General features: G+C 49.3%; 2 protein-coding genes across 15 annotated transcripts in view; one reads left to right on the top strand and one right to left on the bottom strand.

Moving 5' to 3' along the window:
• ZRANB1 (zinc finger RANBP2-type containing 1) overlaps window positions 1-10,768 on the top strand; it is a 46,822-nt gene extending 36,054 nt beyond the window's left edge. For all 3 annotated transcript variants that reach the window (XM_035547645.2, XM_035547643.2, XM_035547642.2), the window contains exons 11-12: window positions 3,927-4,156; window positions 5,109-10,768. In XM_035547645.2, the coding sequence (XP_035403538.1) occupies window positions 3,927-4,156; window positions 5,109-5,327 (449 nt within the window). In that variant the 3' untranslated portion in view covers window positions 5,328-10,768. The remainder of the gene's footprint in view (window positions 1-3,926; window positions 4,157-5,108) is intronic.
• A 140-nt stretch (window positions 10,769-10,908) lies between these two features.
• CTBP2 (C-terminal binding protein 2) overlaps window positions 10,909-16,934 on the bottom strand; it is a 124,647-nt gene continuing 118,621 nt past the window's right edge. For all 12 annotated transcript variants that reach the window (XM_050711861.1, XM_050711855.1, XM_050711856.1 and 9 more), the window contains 6 exons: window positions 16,464-16,670; window positions 15,635-15,849; window positions 15,116-15,246; window positions 14,409-14,536; window positions 13,654-13,771; window positions 10,909-11,410 (listed from right to left, as the gene is read on the bottom strand). In XM_050711861.1, coding sequence (XP_050567818.1) covers window positions 11,230-11,410; window positions 13,654-13,771; window positions 14,409-14,536; window positions 15,116-15,246; window positions 15,635-15,849; window positions 16,464-16,670 — 980 coding nt within the window. In that variant the 3' untranslated portion in view covers window positions 10,909-11,229. The remainder of the gene's footprint in view (window positions 11,411-13,653; window positions 13,772-14,408; window positions 14,537-15,115; window positions 15,247-15,634; window positions 15,850-16,463; window positions 16,671-16,934) is intronic.

The raw sequence follows: 16,934 nt of genomic DNA, 5'->3' as shown, positions 1-16,934 counted from the left end.
ATGATAAAGCTGAACTTTTTTTGGTACTTGATTAGAGAGGTGGCCACTTACTTGCATGTATGCCCCAGAGGCCGACAAGGAAGGGGTTCTGTTCACACGCTCCACAGCCGGCCTGTTGTGTGAGGTGTCAGATTAGGTAGCTCAGTTACACGTGACTACAGAATGCGGGGCAACCGATAAGGCAAATTATTCTCCGCAAAAGCGAGTTCGGTGATAGAGTTGAAAGGAAGTCCTTAAATTCCATCTGACAGGTTTCAGTCACTCACGCTGCCCAGCAGGCGTGATGTGAACGCTGACCTGTTCCTCAGCCGGTGCTGCGACTTGGGGCACCTCGGTTGGATTCTTGCTGGTCTTCATCTTCCTCGTCGGGGCAGACAGTCTAGCCGTCCTTAAGATAAATACAAAGGTGCTATTTTGTTTAGCTGACTCCAGCACAGTTTTGCTTTCATATATATAGATTTCTAAAGAAGCGTATTTTATTTTAAAAGCCAAATAAGCGTTTGGGTGCCTTGCCTGTGTGTTAGATGCTAACGCTTCAATATTTCCCTGTTTACAGGCATAAAAACACGAGAAAGGGTAGGGAACATCTGTACACGCTCGGCAGTAAGCAAAACAAATGTGGAGAGCACTGTTCAGTCCAGCACCGCAGCTGTGGTACAGGGCGTTAGGGCATCCGTTTTGCCCAGGGTTCATCCTCTTGGCCTCAAGTGTATCTGCTTGGCTACTGCCCTGCAGTTGTTTGCACCAATGCATCAGTATTTGTTCATAGCGTAGTAGAGAGCTTCCTGAAACAGATCCTAGAAGCCCCTTTTGATTATTTAAGAATGAAGTAAGCTAACCGTGAGAGGTGGCAAACCCATAATAATTAGAAGAATTCTGGGCTATGGTGTTACAGTCAAATATAACTGCTTGCTGAAGACTCTCTGAAGAAGTCTTCAGAAAATCGGAGAAGCTGTTTGGCTTGTAAGTTTTGGGCAGTGACCAAGCCTCCTCTGTGAGCAATGGGGAAGTGAAATACTTTGAAGAGTGTAAAATTTGGTACTCGTAGTTGCATGTTATTGTTTATTTGAGATGATGGAAGTGTAGGCTGGGGAAGAACAGTCACACATAGATGTCACGCTTCAGGTTTTTGTTGCCTTTTTTAACTTAAAGGCTGAGCGGTTTGCAAAATGTTTTTATTTTGTAATTGGGCATTGAGGCAAGTAAGCGTGCTACAGCCTAAACATGCTGAAATAGTTCTCTTGCTCTGTGAACCAGAAGGTAGCCAGGTGCCTGGGACAGCCTTGTGCTAGACCCGTTTCCAGGAGTTCAGTCAGACAAACGTTAACGACTTGTGCCTGCCACAAGCTGCATCCATCCGTCCAGACACAACACCACGAACAGGTGAACTTAGGAGTCCTGTGTGTTAAGTGACCTGAAGTTGCTTCTCTCCCTGTCCAGCCACGTTTTTGTGGCTAATGTGTGCTAATTAAATGCTCAGCACAGCTGAAACCAAGTAGCCGTACGGCCCTTGCATGCAGAGTAGCACAAGCTGCTGGGACAGGTCTCCTGAGATGGTACAAGGCTGCTGCTGTGCCTGTGAGCTCTGCTTAGCGAGTGCCCCCTTCTCAGCAGCTTTGAGGCGTGCTCAGGGTTCTGAGAGTCTGCTGTGAATCCCGTAAGTGACAGACTTGTTACCTGGATTGCAGTTGACTGTTAATGCTTCTTTAAATATTAAGGCTTTGACAGTGAAAGATCCGTTTACCCAGCCTGAAGTACTCTCCTGGTCTAGCTGTGTGTACTCAGTGGCATGAATATACAGCTTTTAAAATTCAAGAGGGGAAAAGGTGACTGAAACTATCAGATCAGGTTTGAGAAACTAAATCCTGTGTGGGTGGCTGCCAGGGTAGGTGTTAGCCCCTGCTCTTTATTTTCTGTGGTGTTTATGTCAATCTTCACCCTGCCGACTCAATTTGTCACGTTTTCTCATATAAATGTTAAGAGCACCAGATATTCTCCCAGGTACTGCTTCAGCTTCCCATCTTGTGCAGCTCATCGCGTAATGCTGAGGAGGGATGGAAGGCGTAACGCAGCCTTCTGTCTCGGAAGGCATTTGCCTGGCATTTTTATGAAGATACACTAAATGATAGTGGACAAAAACATTCCCCAAAAGCTGCTGAATTTCGGTGTGGAGGTTACGTTGGCATAAACAGATCAGTTCCGCTCCTGCGTGGGACCAGGTGGGACCTTCTGATAGTTCCTTGTAACTGGTGGGAGGAAAGGGATGAGCGGTCACCCTGCGGGTGCTGCTCGCTCTGGGAGGACCAAGTGACCTAGCCAACACCCAGAGGTAGCACCGGAGGGGTTAGATGAAGCACGCAGTGCTTGGAAACGAGTTGCCAAGCCTCAGTGCTGCATCGTTTTGCTGATGTTTCAAACAACAGGTTGGGGTGGGGGCAATGTGAAGTAGTTTGTCTAAATATGCGTGGAGAACGAATGTCCAGGAACTGAGGGACCGCCTTCATTACATTTGCTTTAACGTGTTATTTTCAGTGTAGTTTGATTGTTGGCCAGATGTTTGGGTACATGCTTGTTGCCTAAATGTAAAGGCTTGAAACAGTCTCTGGTTAACCTTAGCCCTTGTTCTGCATCTTCTAGGTCCAGCAGTGCAGTAGTGTAGTAAAACTTTGCTGTGACAGGGGGATGGGAGGAAGGGAGAGCGTAGATAGTCCATGGATTTGTCCTCAAGTCTAGATTTTTGGAGAGACACATAGGTAGAGTTTTTATTACAACTCCTTTAGATTTTTTTTCTTGATCCCCAGTTAAAGAATGGGGGGAAGGGGATAAGGACACATACTGGTAGCCCCCGCTGATTTTTGTTGTAGCAAAGTAAATTGAGTTCTAAACTTGGGAAAAGCCTCCAAAGCCACCCCCTGCCTCAGATTTCCGTGTTCCTGCTGCCCTGCCACATCCGCGGATGCTGGAGGAGAAGCGGAGCGCCTTGTTTTGCTGCAGCGCCTGCTCCTGACTTGCTGGCAGCAGCTGTAGTACGAAAGGTTGCTATGCTACATGTGCACTTAAGTTTGTGCACGGCTATTTTTAAACTGTCACAAGGTAAGGCGTGCTTTTGCTGAAGTTGTCTTGCAGCAGTACACACCAAGAATTATTTATGTTCCTAGAATAAAAGAGTTCTGGGTTTATTCTGAGGCTTATTCTGGGTTTATTGCCGCACCTCAAGCGAATTACCGGCTGTAGTGCTAAAAAGGGCAGGGAGAAAAATGGCAATTTCTTTTAGAGCCTGCGACATGAGTGATTTTTTTTACACGTGAGCAAAATAGTGTCGGCTTTTGCTTTTGGAGGCTCCGTACAGGTGGTTGATGTGGGCTGATTTAATCCATTTATACAACGTTGCTGAGAAGTGCAATTGTCTCGGGGATGGGCCGCATACTTGGATGCTGAATAATACTTCATGCAGGACGTTCCTTTAGTAAGAGTCTTTTGCAAGCAGATGGTAGAGTAGTTGTTCTGGTAAAAATAAAGCGCGTAACTGTAGCTTTGATTTCTGCGCTTAGATTATGACTTGGATATATCCATGTTTATATGTGGTGTAACTTCAACAAAATTCCAGACGGAAGACCGCTTTTCTAACCTTGGTCTTTGTTAATCGCTGTGCAACAGATCATAAATCTTAGGGGAATGATAACGTGGTACTGGTGGAGTTATAATGGCTTTTCTGTCTAACCTCGGGCAGTTGCGGATCCCCTGGTCGGATCTCATGGCAGCCCCATCATAACGAGCTGTTCTGAGCACGGTGACTTGGCGTTGGGTGACCGAGCCGGGAATGCTCCGAGTGCTCCTCATGTCCTGCTCTTACTCCGTTTAGCCGAAAGCTGTGTATGAAGATGCTTCACGTAGCTCTGGGTCCTGTCCTTTGTTCTGCTCCGTAGGTGTGTATTTGCCTTTGTTGTGGGAACAGAGTTTCTGCTGGAAGAGTCCCATCGCTCTGGGCTACACGAGGGGCCATTTCTCCGCTCTGGTTGCCATGGAGAACGACGGGTATGGCAATCGAGGTGCTGGTGCTAACCTCAACACTGATGACGATGTCACCGTTACCTTTCTGCCCTTGGTGGACAGCGAGAGGAAACTATTGCACATTCACTTCCTTTCTGCTCAAGAGGTAAGAGCTGTTCGTGCAGCTGGTAGCCTTCTCCGCGGCTGCCTCGAGGTGGGGGCCTCAGCAACCTCTGCAGCTCTGGATGGTTTTGCAGGACAAGTACTGCAGGGCATAGGCTGTTCTGCTCCCTTCCCGTCGTCTGAGCTGATTCTGAAAGATATTTTCCCCCATCCTTGATGTTTGTTGGTAGTTCTGTGAGTTGAATGTAAATACACTGCGTATAAATACAAGCGTACCTTGAAAGGACCTAGAAATAAGGATTCTGACTCTAATGCCGGCTGAATGTTTTTTAATGAATGTAACGTAAGTATTGGCAGGTATTTACAGCGTGGACTGCCTCCTCTTTCTAACGAAACACAACTCGTTTCTTCTTTAATAGCTACAGTAATGACAGGGAACCAGTTCATTGAAGTGCCTACATGGGGGAAGGGATGGAAGCACTAAGTCATTGCAAAAAGTGGGCATCCTGTAAACGAAGGAGTAGTAGTATGAACTTCAGAGTTTAGGGAGGGATGGTTTTACATTTTAGTGATGTTTTACAAGAGGAAGTGTTCTGTGTCAACTACTGCTGGACTCCTAAAAGCTGCTTTGTAAACAGAAGGCTCTCGTAGGACCTGTCATCCTTACGCATTGTGCCTTCTGTAAATAATTAGCTTCTCACAACTGATTGAAATATAGGACAACTACATTGGAAATACCTGTTTGAAAAATTCAGAAGGGAAAAATAGCTGGAGAACATTAGCAAAGCTTTCAAATCTTGGTTGAAAAAGCAGTGTGCGTCAGTTTGACTTGTGGCGACTGAGCTGCTGCGTTGTTGTATGCTGATACCAGTAGCTTGGAAAAGAAACTGCCTTGCTCCCCTAACCGAGGAGGTTCAGAACATCGCGGGTGGCTTCTGCAGAGCTGCTGGTAGTGTTTCAGGCCTCGTTCTCAACCTCTCTTCTCTTCCCCAAAGATAGGTAACGAGGAGCAGCAAGAAAAGCTGCTTCGGGAGTGGCTGGACTGCTGCGTGACGGAAGGAGGGGTTCTCGTTGCGATGCAGAAGAGCTCTCGGCGGCGCAACCACCCTCTCGTCACCCAGATGGTGGAGAAGTGGCTCGATCGCTACCGCCAGATCCGCCCGTGTACATCCCTTTCCGATGGCGAGGAAGACGAGGATGACGACGACGAATGATGGTGGAATGTGGGAAGGAAATGACCAGCGCGTAGCGCCTGACCTGGAGTTAGGGTTGTGCTATAGCTGTTCGTTGTGGAACGACCTAATTCTGGAAGAAACATGCTGCAAAGGGTTTTTCTAACCAGTATGGGGAGAGTCTAGAAGCTCATCTGCTGCGTGGAGAGCACTGAATGGGCTGGACTACAGTTTGTATAAAAACAAAGAAAAAGAAACAAAACAGCTAATTTTATTATCGAGACAGGAAAAAAACCAACATTTTTCTGATTGTAAATCTGTCTATAAATGTACCGCATGTGGTTGTGTCAGAGGTTGTGTAATAGGAAAAGTATACCAGCATCTTAATTATTGCAAAGAAATCTTTCAAATAAGGGCACTTACGAAAGCACACGTTAGGTGGATTTCTCTTCCCTCTGAGATTCTTTTACAGTAGAACTTGGGATTCTACATCACCTTTAGATACTCTGACACGTTTCTGTGAAAGGCCCTTTGATGTGAAATCTCACTAGTGCCCAGGTCAGGTGGTGAGGTTTTTTTGTTTGCACAAGATATCCACAGCAAGTCATAAGCAAAAATACACTCGTTACTTACTAATACTTCAGTTACTGCTGTGCCCCTAAAATAAAATCTAAACACTATGAAACAAACTGGAAGAGAAGGTAAATTTTTTCATTGAGTGAAATGATTTGCTTCCTGAAAGTTTTTCTGGTCTTTTTTCTTCCTTTAATAGTTAATAGATTCCCTTTGATATACTTAAGAATATTTATTCAGGGAAGTGACCTAAAATATGTGGATTTTTTTTTCCAGTGAGCATATACTAAACCAAACTGTGTGAAATTTGAGAGCTCAGACACGATCGATAATTTTGTATCGTGAAAACTTTTGTCTTGCTGTGATACAAACCGTATATCATATCATTTACTCTTTCATCACCTTAAACGTTGCTGCAAATGAAAAAACATCTTTTTAAAGGGTTATTCCTTGGTCGTTACATCTAGTGAGAATACACTCGGCAGTTCTGATTGAAAAGAAGAAACTATGCTAAAGTTGTTTTTACAAGCACTGTTATATATTTCTCAGTATGTAAGCCTGGGAATTTCTTGCATGTTGATTGATGTGGCCATACTTAAACTTATGTAAGTTCCTAAGATTGTAAGTTCAGAGTATATTCTCCAGTAGAAATTTTATTATATTTGATAACTTTAGCCATGTAACCTGTAATGGATAAAGTTTATCTAAAAATCTCACTTAAACACTAAAGGTTAATGCCAGTTTTTACATATGCAGTGCAATTCAGGTTTTCTTGGAAAGCACTTTTGACGGTGTGGTGGTCGAATAAGGAATTTTTGCAGTAGCTGAAATTGTTTTAATTAGAAATTGGAACGAAGCCCCATAGCACATATTTTTATGTAGTTGAGAGCTATGGAAACCCGGAGGAACTTGCTGCTTTTTTTCTTCCAAATGCTGCTTAGATGGTGTTGAAATGTGCACAACTCCTACAGAAACTTGGTGACGACACCAAAAGTCTAGAAATAATGAAGTACTGTATTAACTTAGCAATTTTCCCATCACAGATTTCATGGAGGTTTATTATGAAACGTCTTCACGTTTTTGGCCATTTTATCTCCTCTGACTGGTGCATGCGCAAACTTTCAGGTAAAAGAGTGCATGTTTATCTGCCGTATACGTCTGGTTTACCTGAGCTGAGTAGGCAAGCTGCTGATACCGAAGAGGTTTTGACAGGCATATGGTCCTGTTTCAAGTTCGCTTTCTAAACTGGTATCATTTCGTCCTTTTTTTCTTAACTTGCAAGCAAAATCCTTTTATTCCTCGTCGAGCTGATGACCTAAAGCTTTGCTGTCAGGGGAGCCGAGCGCTGGGTAAGCTGGGATGGGATTTTGCGTGGCCTGAGCGGTGTGCGTGGGCAGGCTTCCTCACCTGCCAGGGCGCAGCCCTGTCCCTGGGGCTCAGGGTGAAGGACAGGGGTGGAGCAGCTCCCTGTAAACTCGCATCCCAGCTCACCCAGGGCCAAGGTCCCCGCGCAGACCAGCATTTGAATGGACAGAAGGATAAGCTCCTACCTTCGGTAGGCTCTTTAAAAGGGTGTGCAAAACGTTACCCTTTCATTTTTGCAGTAGTGTTCCGTTTAAGGAAGTAAAGCTTCCTTGTGACATGGGGAGAATAACTAACTAATGTGAAAAGTACCCTGAGCCACGCTCCACAAGCACGCCTTTCCTTACCTCGTCTCGCTGTACCTGGGCAGCCCGTCCCCGACCGCCACGTTTCCATGGCACGTGGAAGTTCCCCATGCAGTCAGTCACAGCTGTTTTAAAAAGCATGCACCGTGCTCTCTGATATTTATCTAGTTCTGGTATGAGAGGACAGTCCTGGTACTTCAGAGCTCTTGGCTTTCTTAATCATTATTGTTCTGTTCTGATGTGCTGTAAAATGGTATGTTCAGGTTAACGAGCTTCCCGGGTCACTTCGGAACTGGCGAAGTTTCTTTTTTCAAAATCAAAGTAATCCAAACCTCATGTACCTGTAGATTAAAGAGATGCAAACCCCGGCTTTGTGCTAGCCCAGTAGTCAGTGTATGTTAATGGGTGCTCTCCTTCGCTTACATGCGTGAAAGTTTACAAATACCGAGAGGAATTTGCAAATGTGACCTTGCAACTTGGCTGAAAGAGCAGAACTTGCTGACAAGTACATACAAAACTTTGTTTCCCAATGTTATTTTCCCCATGCTGCTGCTCCCAGTCGCAGACGCCTTCCCAGTGCACAACTCGGCTTTTCCTCGCTACCTCCTTCGCACCTGGTCATTTTCCTGGTTTTATTTGTGAACTCCTCAGTGAAAATCCCTGTATTTCTTCGGTTTTTAATACATTAAAATTCAGTAATCGTGGGTTCTTCAAGAGTTCTGCTGCATGGCTTACGGCAAATACCCCCAGCACTCGTTTACACCACTAACCAAGGTTTGTGTGCAGTTGGTTTAGCTGCTGCTTTTTCCTTTTCCCCTCTTGCTCAGCATTGTCCCATCACCCCCTTTTTTTTTTGCTGTGGCTTTATTTAGCATGTTTGTCACCTTCCAGCTGCTTGTTTTAAGCTACTCTGACATCCCTCATCAGCAGAGGCTCCCTGCCTGCCCTTCTCGAGGGTGAAGACAGCCGCGTGGCTGTCAGCAGAGTACCAGGCGCAGATCTTGAGCAGCAACTGTTCATCTCCTCTTTCCTTGCCTAATGACTTTCCCCTTGAAAGCTGCAGCCTGGTTCCTCGCGTTGCTTCTCCCTATCCTAACTGTGGTGATACTTTCCCCTTTCTCCTTCCCTCTGCCTTCTCCCTGTGGCTCTTGCTGCTGTTTGCACTACGGGCATGCGAACCCCAGCGGGGAGGGTAACTTAACGCTGCCGGCCGTCCCTAGGAAGCTTCCTGTAGTCTGTAACTGCACCTCTTGACTTCTCCCCCTGCCCAGCTTGCAGCGCTTCACCAGAAGCTGCCCTGGCTTTGAGAGGAGGCTGGGTATGGACGGACCCCACAGTGTCCGGGGTTTTGAAGTCCCTCACCTCACGGGGCTGAGCCCACCCCTGGCAGCGGCCGCACACGGGGCCGCAACTCTGAGACCTGGCCCCCCAGGAACGTCCTTGCCCCTGTAACCTGGCTGTTCACAAGCAAATGGAAGCACCGGAGCTATGTTGTTTTGAGACAACTCTAAACCTTAATGTAAACACTTCCTTCATGCAGTGTTTCCCAGATAGGTACAACCTCTGCACCTAACCTGTTTCACGCTCCCGGTTCCTTGGTGTTCACGGATAATCACCGGTGTGCTCTGCGAGCGGTCACGCATCTACGAGGGGTGCCCTCTTTTTTAACGTGTGTGGAGCTGGTAACTAGTTTTCAGTTTAATTTAAAGGAAAATACAGAGCTTTGTAACCGAGACCCTTTTTGGTTTCAGCTTTTTTCCTGATCCCTTTCCAGACGGGGCTCTTTGCCCACCTGCCAAGGTGCGTGCAGGCACTCTGTGAAAGATGGGGTGGAGACGGAGGACCTGGCCTCTCCTCTGCCTGCCTGGAGCTGCTGGCACCTCGGCACGTTTCAGCTTTGTTCTTTAGCCGTTCAGTAACACCTCAAATCTCGATTATGCGCAAAAAGGAGCGCGAGGTGTAGCTGCCTTTGTAGCACGACGGAAACCCTCTGCCTCTTTTTCCGCTTAGCCTGCAAGTACCGCCCCACACGCCTTTAAACATAACCTGCAAACACTCCGTGTTACTCCGGCTTATGGGTAGCACCACCTGAAAGTCGGGAGAGGAATTCAGCGAGCGTTTCCCCAGCAGTGCCATTTTAAAACTGAGCTGGCCGTGAGCTGTGTGATTGCGGCACGTCTCGGAGCCCGCGGTAGGGAGCCTTGGGCACGGCGCTGCTGGAGTGGGGCCGAGGTCGGACCCGAGGACAAGGCTGTGCCCTGCCTGCTGTGAGCACAACTTCAGGGCCAGGGCAGCGCTTCGGGAGCTCACCAGACATGTCCTGTACCAGTGAAGTGGCAGCGAGAGCTCTTGCCTCACAGAAATTATAGAAATTTTATCACTTTTTATTGAAAACTGCACTGAACGCTAAATGTCCACCTTTACAATAAACAAATACAAGAACGGTAACACACTAAAACAAAACAGCTGATAGCCATTGCTTTTTTTCTTTTCTCTTCTGTTTGGGACAGCTTAAGATTTTTTGTCACAGAAACAGGAATGTACCCATACAAAGGCTCAAAATCGGCCATCTCAAAAACAAAAAGGCGATGGTTCACAAAAGACTATGAATATAACATGTAACTAGTTGATACAAATCTAATAGGATTTGTTAAAATCAGTCACATCTAATAACACGTTTTGAAGTGTTCTTGTATAAAATAGCACGTGAAGAAAAGAAGACTTTTATCAATGTCTAAAAAAGTGGGTTTTGTTCATAGACAGTCTGACAAGTTACCATAAAAAGTGTTTCCTGAGACATAAGGAAATGCAACATTATTCTTGAACCCTTTCCAGCTCAAGACTTTTCCACTTGATAAAATAGCTGCAGATTTAAAACTGAGAAAATATATTTGAGTACAAATAGTGTGTGAAACGTAATAATACTTTCTTCTTTTTTTTTTTTTTAAATTTTTTTTTCTTGCATCATTGCAGGGCGTAGGCGGATGCACAGCTACTTTATTCAGTGTAGGGGCAGAGAAGAGCCTGGCCGTTGGGTTTTTTCGGGACTTTGGGAGGGCAGCGGCCGGGGCTGGGAGCCCTCGGTGCCTTCCCAGCCCGCAGCTCCCAGCCGGGGTGGCTGCAGCTCGGCTCGCGCCTCTCGGGAGAACTTCGGGCACGCGTCACCGGCCCCGGGGGACCCCGAAACGGATCTGAGCTTTTTTTTTCTTCTGCTCCTGAGCCAGTATCGCTGCCTCCTGTTAGGAGAGGTGACCGGGTACGAGAGTAAGGAAAGGGCTGAAGCCACATAATGGTTTCCTCTTAAATTTCTATGTTAACTCGGTAAGGATTGCTCACTGCAATTGTTTGCAAACAGGTGCGGAAGCCCTGTTCTTCCCAAGGAATCGAGGGGAAAAAAATCTATTTTTATTCATGTGATTGATGCACAGATGAAGGAAACTTAACACACAATAACAGAAGTCGATCATTAATGTCTCACATCCTAGTTTTCAGCGCTTCAGTAAGCAGGTGACTTCTTCAGGGCTTCTCCCCAGTCTTGACTGCTATCACTTGGTCGTTAACACTGGAACATCAATGATGCATCTGTCCAAAATCAACATTACAAATTCCGTATCAAATTCTTTTATTTTTTTTTCAGTTCGTGTATAACTTCTTTTCCAATGTCTCTTGGTCCCAAGTTTATTGAGTGGTTTTTAAATTAGCTGCTATTGCTCGTTGGGATGTTCCCTGTTGTCCCCGTGTTTCGTGGGCTGGTTCGGCGACGGAGCTTGGGAGGGGTGCGCCACGGTGGGCAGGTTGTGGGTCACGGGGATGCCGCCGGGAATGATGCCCTCCATGGCCGCTGGTATGCCTCCCGGCGCGACGCTCACCATCCCGGGGGGATACCTGGCGGGAGGGACACAGAGAGGCAGGGTTTGTCGCGGCCCCGCGTGCTGCGGGCAGAGCCGATGGCCCAGCGAGCACGGCAGAGGCCATGGAGGAAACGGGAGCGGAGAGCTCCCACCTTTCTGCTACAGCTTTTTGTTCGCTGGTTTGTTAAATTAGAAGGGAGAGCTCGAAGTTAAATGAACGCTGCTGTGGGTCAGCGTTGCTGTTTCTCATTTCATGTGCATGACCCATCCCCTCTTCCCTGCTGGCAGCTTCTTGATCCTTCCCTTTGTGCAAAAATATTACCAATCGTGGCAATAAACGCTGATGCTGTCACCTACACAGCACTACCTGCGAGTAGCACTGCCGGAGGCGTGGTGCCGAAGCCCGAAGTAGGGATTTGCAAGCAAAGGCATCGCACAGACTGCAACCAATCGTTGGTTGTGTTTGCTTTTGTTTGGTTTTAACCCCTGAGCAAGCTGCAAGTAACAAATCCCTTGCGTGTTTGAGTGCATCACTCAATAAGGCATCACTCGATGAGCCAATGCACTTTATGCTTCAAAGGGGAGGGAACAGGTTTTGTTTCTATAGATCACTGTCCCATACATGCAGCAATCCCCAAACACCCCAGTGATAGAGGGGAGACGAGGACGATGACAGCACAGTCGATATTGCCACTAATTACTAATTACCAAGGTATTTCGATGAAGTCAGATTGTCGCAAACCCGTATGGCATTGTTTCCCTGAACCTGACACGCTTAATACGAAAATTACACACCCGAGCTGTGATCTCATGGACTACAGCAATAGCTTGGTGTGGCTTAGCTGCACGAGGAGACAAATACTTCTGCCAGTCAGGTGAAGGAAAAGGAACCAAGAGGTATAACAAACACTTGTAGTGGCCAGCCACGCATCCTTTTGCACGGCGATGCTGCTCTTCTGTTCTGCAAGCTGCTCACGGGCCCTAAAGGATGCAGCCCTGACCCTACAGCGAGTGTGGCTGAGCCCATGTCCCCTGGGCCAGAGCCAGCATTTCCTATCAGAGCTGAATGAACCGAGATCTTAATCCCTAAAGTGAACTTTCTTGTCCCAGTGTTATTTAAAGGCTGTCTGAACACAAATCGTGCGCTTTGGGAGCACACGGATCTGTGAGAGCTTTTCCAGAAAAGCTGTGCTTGCTGCCTCTGAGTTGGGGCAACCTCTGGTATCCTGGTAGTAGCTGGGCACAAATTTCTTAAACTTAACCAAATGTCCTTGACGGAAGGAGCCAGGATCGGCCTAGAAGCTACTGCCAGAGGAGGGTGAAGCACACAAGTTGAGTGATGGAGGTTTTGGGTTCTTTTTAAGTCGATTCAGTGGAGGGCAGGGTGGTGCAGGACACCCCAGGCAGCACCTGAGCTGTGCTGAACCGTCAGTAGTGACCAGGGCTGCCAGGAACCCAGCCCATCTCCTTCTGCACCCCTTCTGCACCCCTTTATTTGTTTTGCTTTCTGTAAACCCTTGTGCAGTGCTCAGTGTGCATGGGGTGGTGGCCGTCTGACCTGCTGCGCCTCCCTGTCACTGACCTCTGTCACCGCTTCTCTGTTTCCCTGTTCCTTTTTTTTTTTTTTAATCATCAGGCCTTTTTCTCCGGCTCTTCCCACAAAGCTCTAGACTGACCTTTGCTGGGCAGTTCCCCATCAGTTGGAAACATTTCTGCCCAGGCACGCTGAGCCGTGCGCCACACGCCTCCCAGATGGAGCAGTGAGCAATGCACGCTGAGCCTCCCGAAACGGAGCGGTCACTGACCCGAATCTTGGGCATTTAGGTACGAATCAGGCCACCTGAATACGGCCCTATACCTGGAGTTTTTACTCTGGCTGTTTCACTCACGAGCTGGACCAGGCTCTTGGCCCAAGCAATCAAACCCGGGCAGAAGAGCTGATCAAAGCTGCAGTTGCTTTTTCGGCGTGTCAGTTATGTCTTGCTTGGGTCTGGGGGTCCTGGCACTTCTGCAGGTGCCATGCACGCGGCTGCTGTCCCACCACCAGCAGCATCAGGAAACGCGCAAGGTTTTATAAAACTCTGGTTGAGTGACACAGCGCTGGTAATCCCAGCGGGGCACGACTGCAGGTCCCCACCGCGAGGGGCTTCCAGTCACCAGCCCAGCACAGGCAGACTTGTTGCTCGGGCTTTCACACTCCCTTTGTGGCTGGGACCCCAGACGTGGCTGGGAACCCCTGTGCTAGGCAGGCTGGGGCCGTCCTTTTCTCCATCTTACCTGTATGTGGCACCATTGAGCTCTGGATGGATCGCTTGCTGATCTATTACTGACCACGGAGCCGTTGTGACAAAGAATTCCTTGTTCACGCAGTTCCGTAGGCTTTCTGGAATGCGCCCTGCAGTTGGGACGAAAGGTAAGCATGTGTCAGGAACGTCCTGGTTTTATCGCCCTACAATAAGCTACAATCCTTTCATTTCATTGTATTTGTTGGTGTAAAGGAGGAGAAAAGAACGCCAGGCCAGCCAGGCGTGGAGCTACGCCATCCAGACTAATGATGGGGACAATTTTTAGGACAAGAGAAATGCTGGAGTATTGTGAGCATCATCTTGGGGCAAGCTCTGTTACGGCAAAATTTGGACACAGATGGTTTCACTGCTTTGGGGTTTATGGCGGGCATGTAGCCGTATAGGGCCTGCACATCTTTTGACAGCAACTTGTCAATGCTTTTGGGCTAGTGCCATTGAAAGGGGCAGCAACTACTGCACCGCTGTCCTTGCCCTCCCAGTCGTGGCGGTGGTCTTCGCCATGCTGCACACGTGCACCACTGATCAGAAAACAAAAACACACACACACAAAAAGGAACATAAACACGCCCAAATGGCAGATAAGTAAAGTTTGGTTTCTCAGTCTTCCACTGGGAAGAAAATCTGGGGTAGGACCTGCAGCTGGGACGAGGGCAGGGCAAAGCCATAGCTGTGCCCCTCGGGCTCCTGCTTCAGGCACCCCCCGAGGCTCCTCCCAGGGCCGGGTACCTGTGATCGCGCGCCGGATTTCGGTGGCAGCAGCTTCCCTCATCTCTAGCGACGCCTGCTCGCTGTACCAGGCGGTGTGCGGGGTACAGATTAGGTTAGGAGCATCTTTCAATGGGCCTTGAGCAAAACTGCGCACAGGGGAGGGAAAGAAAAAATTAATCGTTGTTTAAAAACGAGAATAAAAGACGCTAAGACTGGCAAAAAGCCTGTGGCCTGCCCTCTGCGTGTGCTGTGGCTGCTGGGCTGGAGGGAACCCACCAGAGGGGGATGGACTTTGTGGGGTTATCTCTCTAGGGGAGCACTTTTTATTAAAAATTGTTTCGGGAAACACAAGGACACCACTAGTACTACCCCATCCCCTGTGTGCTGTGCGAGGAGCCGCACCCCGTTATAACCAACCCCTTCTTTGCTATTGCTGACCAGGGAGCTGCAGCCTGCAAGCGAAAATGCCCAAGGGCACGGGAGCAGTAAGTCTGTTCTCAGCAGCTCATTTCTTGTTCTAAGCTCCCTGAAACCCCCAAATATTTCCCCCCCCGTGCCAGCCTACAGCTCCTGGATGCTGCGAGGAGCTGCTGCTGGTGCATGGGCACTGCTCCGGCCGCACACCTGCAGCTGTGGAAAGAAAGGAAGGAAAAAAGGGAAGGAAGGGAAGGAAGGGAAGGAAGGGAAGGAAGGGAAGGAAGGCAGGAGCACCGCAAAGGCCTTACCTAAATGGTTCTGACTCGTGCACGTCGAGCGCAGCCCCTCGTATCCGTCCCTCCTTCAGGGCTTGAGTTAAGGCCTTCTCGTCCACCAGCCCCCCACGCGCCGTGTTCACCAGGAACGCGCCCTGCCGCATCTGGCGGCGCCGGGAGAGAGAGGAGTGAGATCTCGGTGCCATGGCCAGCGCTTGGTCCTGCCCTGGGAGGCACCCCGGGGCTGTACCCTCATCCCCTGGTTCAGCAGAACCCCTGTGGCTGCAAGCAGGGCCCCGTTCTGGGGCACAGGGGTTTTGCTGGCAAGGCCAGCGCGGGCTGGTGGCAGCAAACACGACCCGGTCCCGCAGCCGCCTCCGCGCCATGGAGCAGAGGGCTGCTCCCCAGGGAATGTGCTGCACCCCACAAACGCCACGGGACACGGGGTGACCAGCGGTTCTGGAGGCAGCCCGCAGGCTGGCACCGCAGACACCCGGCACCGAGACGTGGTTTGTGCCTGCAGAGCAGCAGCGCGCTCTGCTGCTTCGTTACCTGCTTAATCGTGAAGTCGTTGATCAGGTGGTGGTTGTGTTCGTTCAGGTTACAGTGCAACGAGACACAGTCGCTCTGGTAGAGCAGGTCCTGGAGCGTGTAGACTCGCTGCACTCCCAGGGACCTCTCTATGCCATCCTGCAGGTACGGGTCATAAAATATCACGTTGAAGCCAAACGCCTTGGCTCGGACTGCAACCGCCTGGGCAGTGCGACCTGTGTGCGAGGGAAGGAGAGGTTTAATTGAACCGGCCCCAGCTGCCACTGCCCTGGTTTGGGCATCGCAGGAAGAAATGCAACCCACTGAGGTGCTCTGTGCACCAAAACAAGCCAAAAAAAGAAGACTTTTTATTTATTTCTTTTTTAGGCAATGTTTGTGGGTGGTTTATCTTCCAGCCTCTTGCTGAAGGACTTACACGTGGCTAAGACAGCTGTCACGGCTCGGGAGCACACGTTCAGTGCGGCTGCGGTGCTGGGGCACGCAACCCACACATCACCACGTCGTAGTGTTGCTGGAGACCCCCTGATCCCAAAAGTGAGGTCCAAGAGGACCATCAGCAGAACTGGTGCCTGCCCTCCAGCTCCTGGGGGACAGGGACTCCATAGCCCAGCCTGAACCGGTGCCTCACCCAGCACACCTCCGGGGGCTCAGCCGAGGCTTACGAGGCACAGCCCCTTCCCCAGATACGACCAGAAAGCACCCCCCCCCCCCCCCGCAACACACCAACCTGCTGGGGTTAAGCAAACCCGCCCCGGTGCTTCTGGTCACAAAACCGCTCATTTCAGCCCTTTGTAAAAATCACCGCAGAGTCTTCCTCCTGCCCACGTACCGAAGCCGATGAGGCCGAGCGTCTCCCCCCGGATGCGGGCGGCGCCGGAGGCCACCTCGCGGATCTGCTCCACGCTCTGCACCCGCGTGCCCTCCCGCAGCGCCTGGTACAGCCACGTGTTGCGCCGGTAGAGGTTGAGGACGTGGCACACGGTGGAGTCGGCCGTCTCCTCCACGGCGGCCGAGGGGATGTTGCAGACGGCGATGCCTGCAGGGGGACACAGCGCGGGGCACAGCCGTGGCTCAGGGGCAGCCCCGGACCTTTTTTTTTTTTTTTTTTTTTTTTTGTTATCACATTTTAAACAAAAAACAACCCACCAAATCCTTATTCTTGTTTAGTTTAATCCACCTTCAAAGCGAATTAAATCGTGCTGGCCCAAGTCACCCCTGTTCCACAAACGGCTGGTCAGCCATCACGTTATTTAGGGACCAACTACTGCAGAGGCAGAGGAGCGCTCAGGCGTGGTGCTGC

The sequence above is a fragment of the Cygnus atratus genome, chromosome 7 (assembly GCF_013377495.2).
Source record: "Cygnus atratus isolate AKBS03 ecotype Queensland, Australia chromosome 7, CAtr_DNAZoo_HiC_assembly, whole genome shotgun sequence".
Lineage (NCBI taxonomy): Eukaryota > Metazoa > Chordata > Aves > Anseriformes > Anatidae > Cygnus > Cygnus atratus.
The sequence above is the reverse complement of the archived record's forward strand: the minus strand, read 5'-3'. Positions and strand labels throughout refer to the sequence as shown.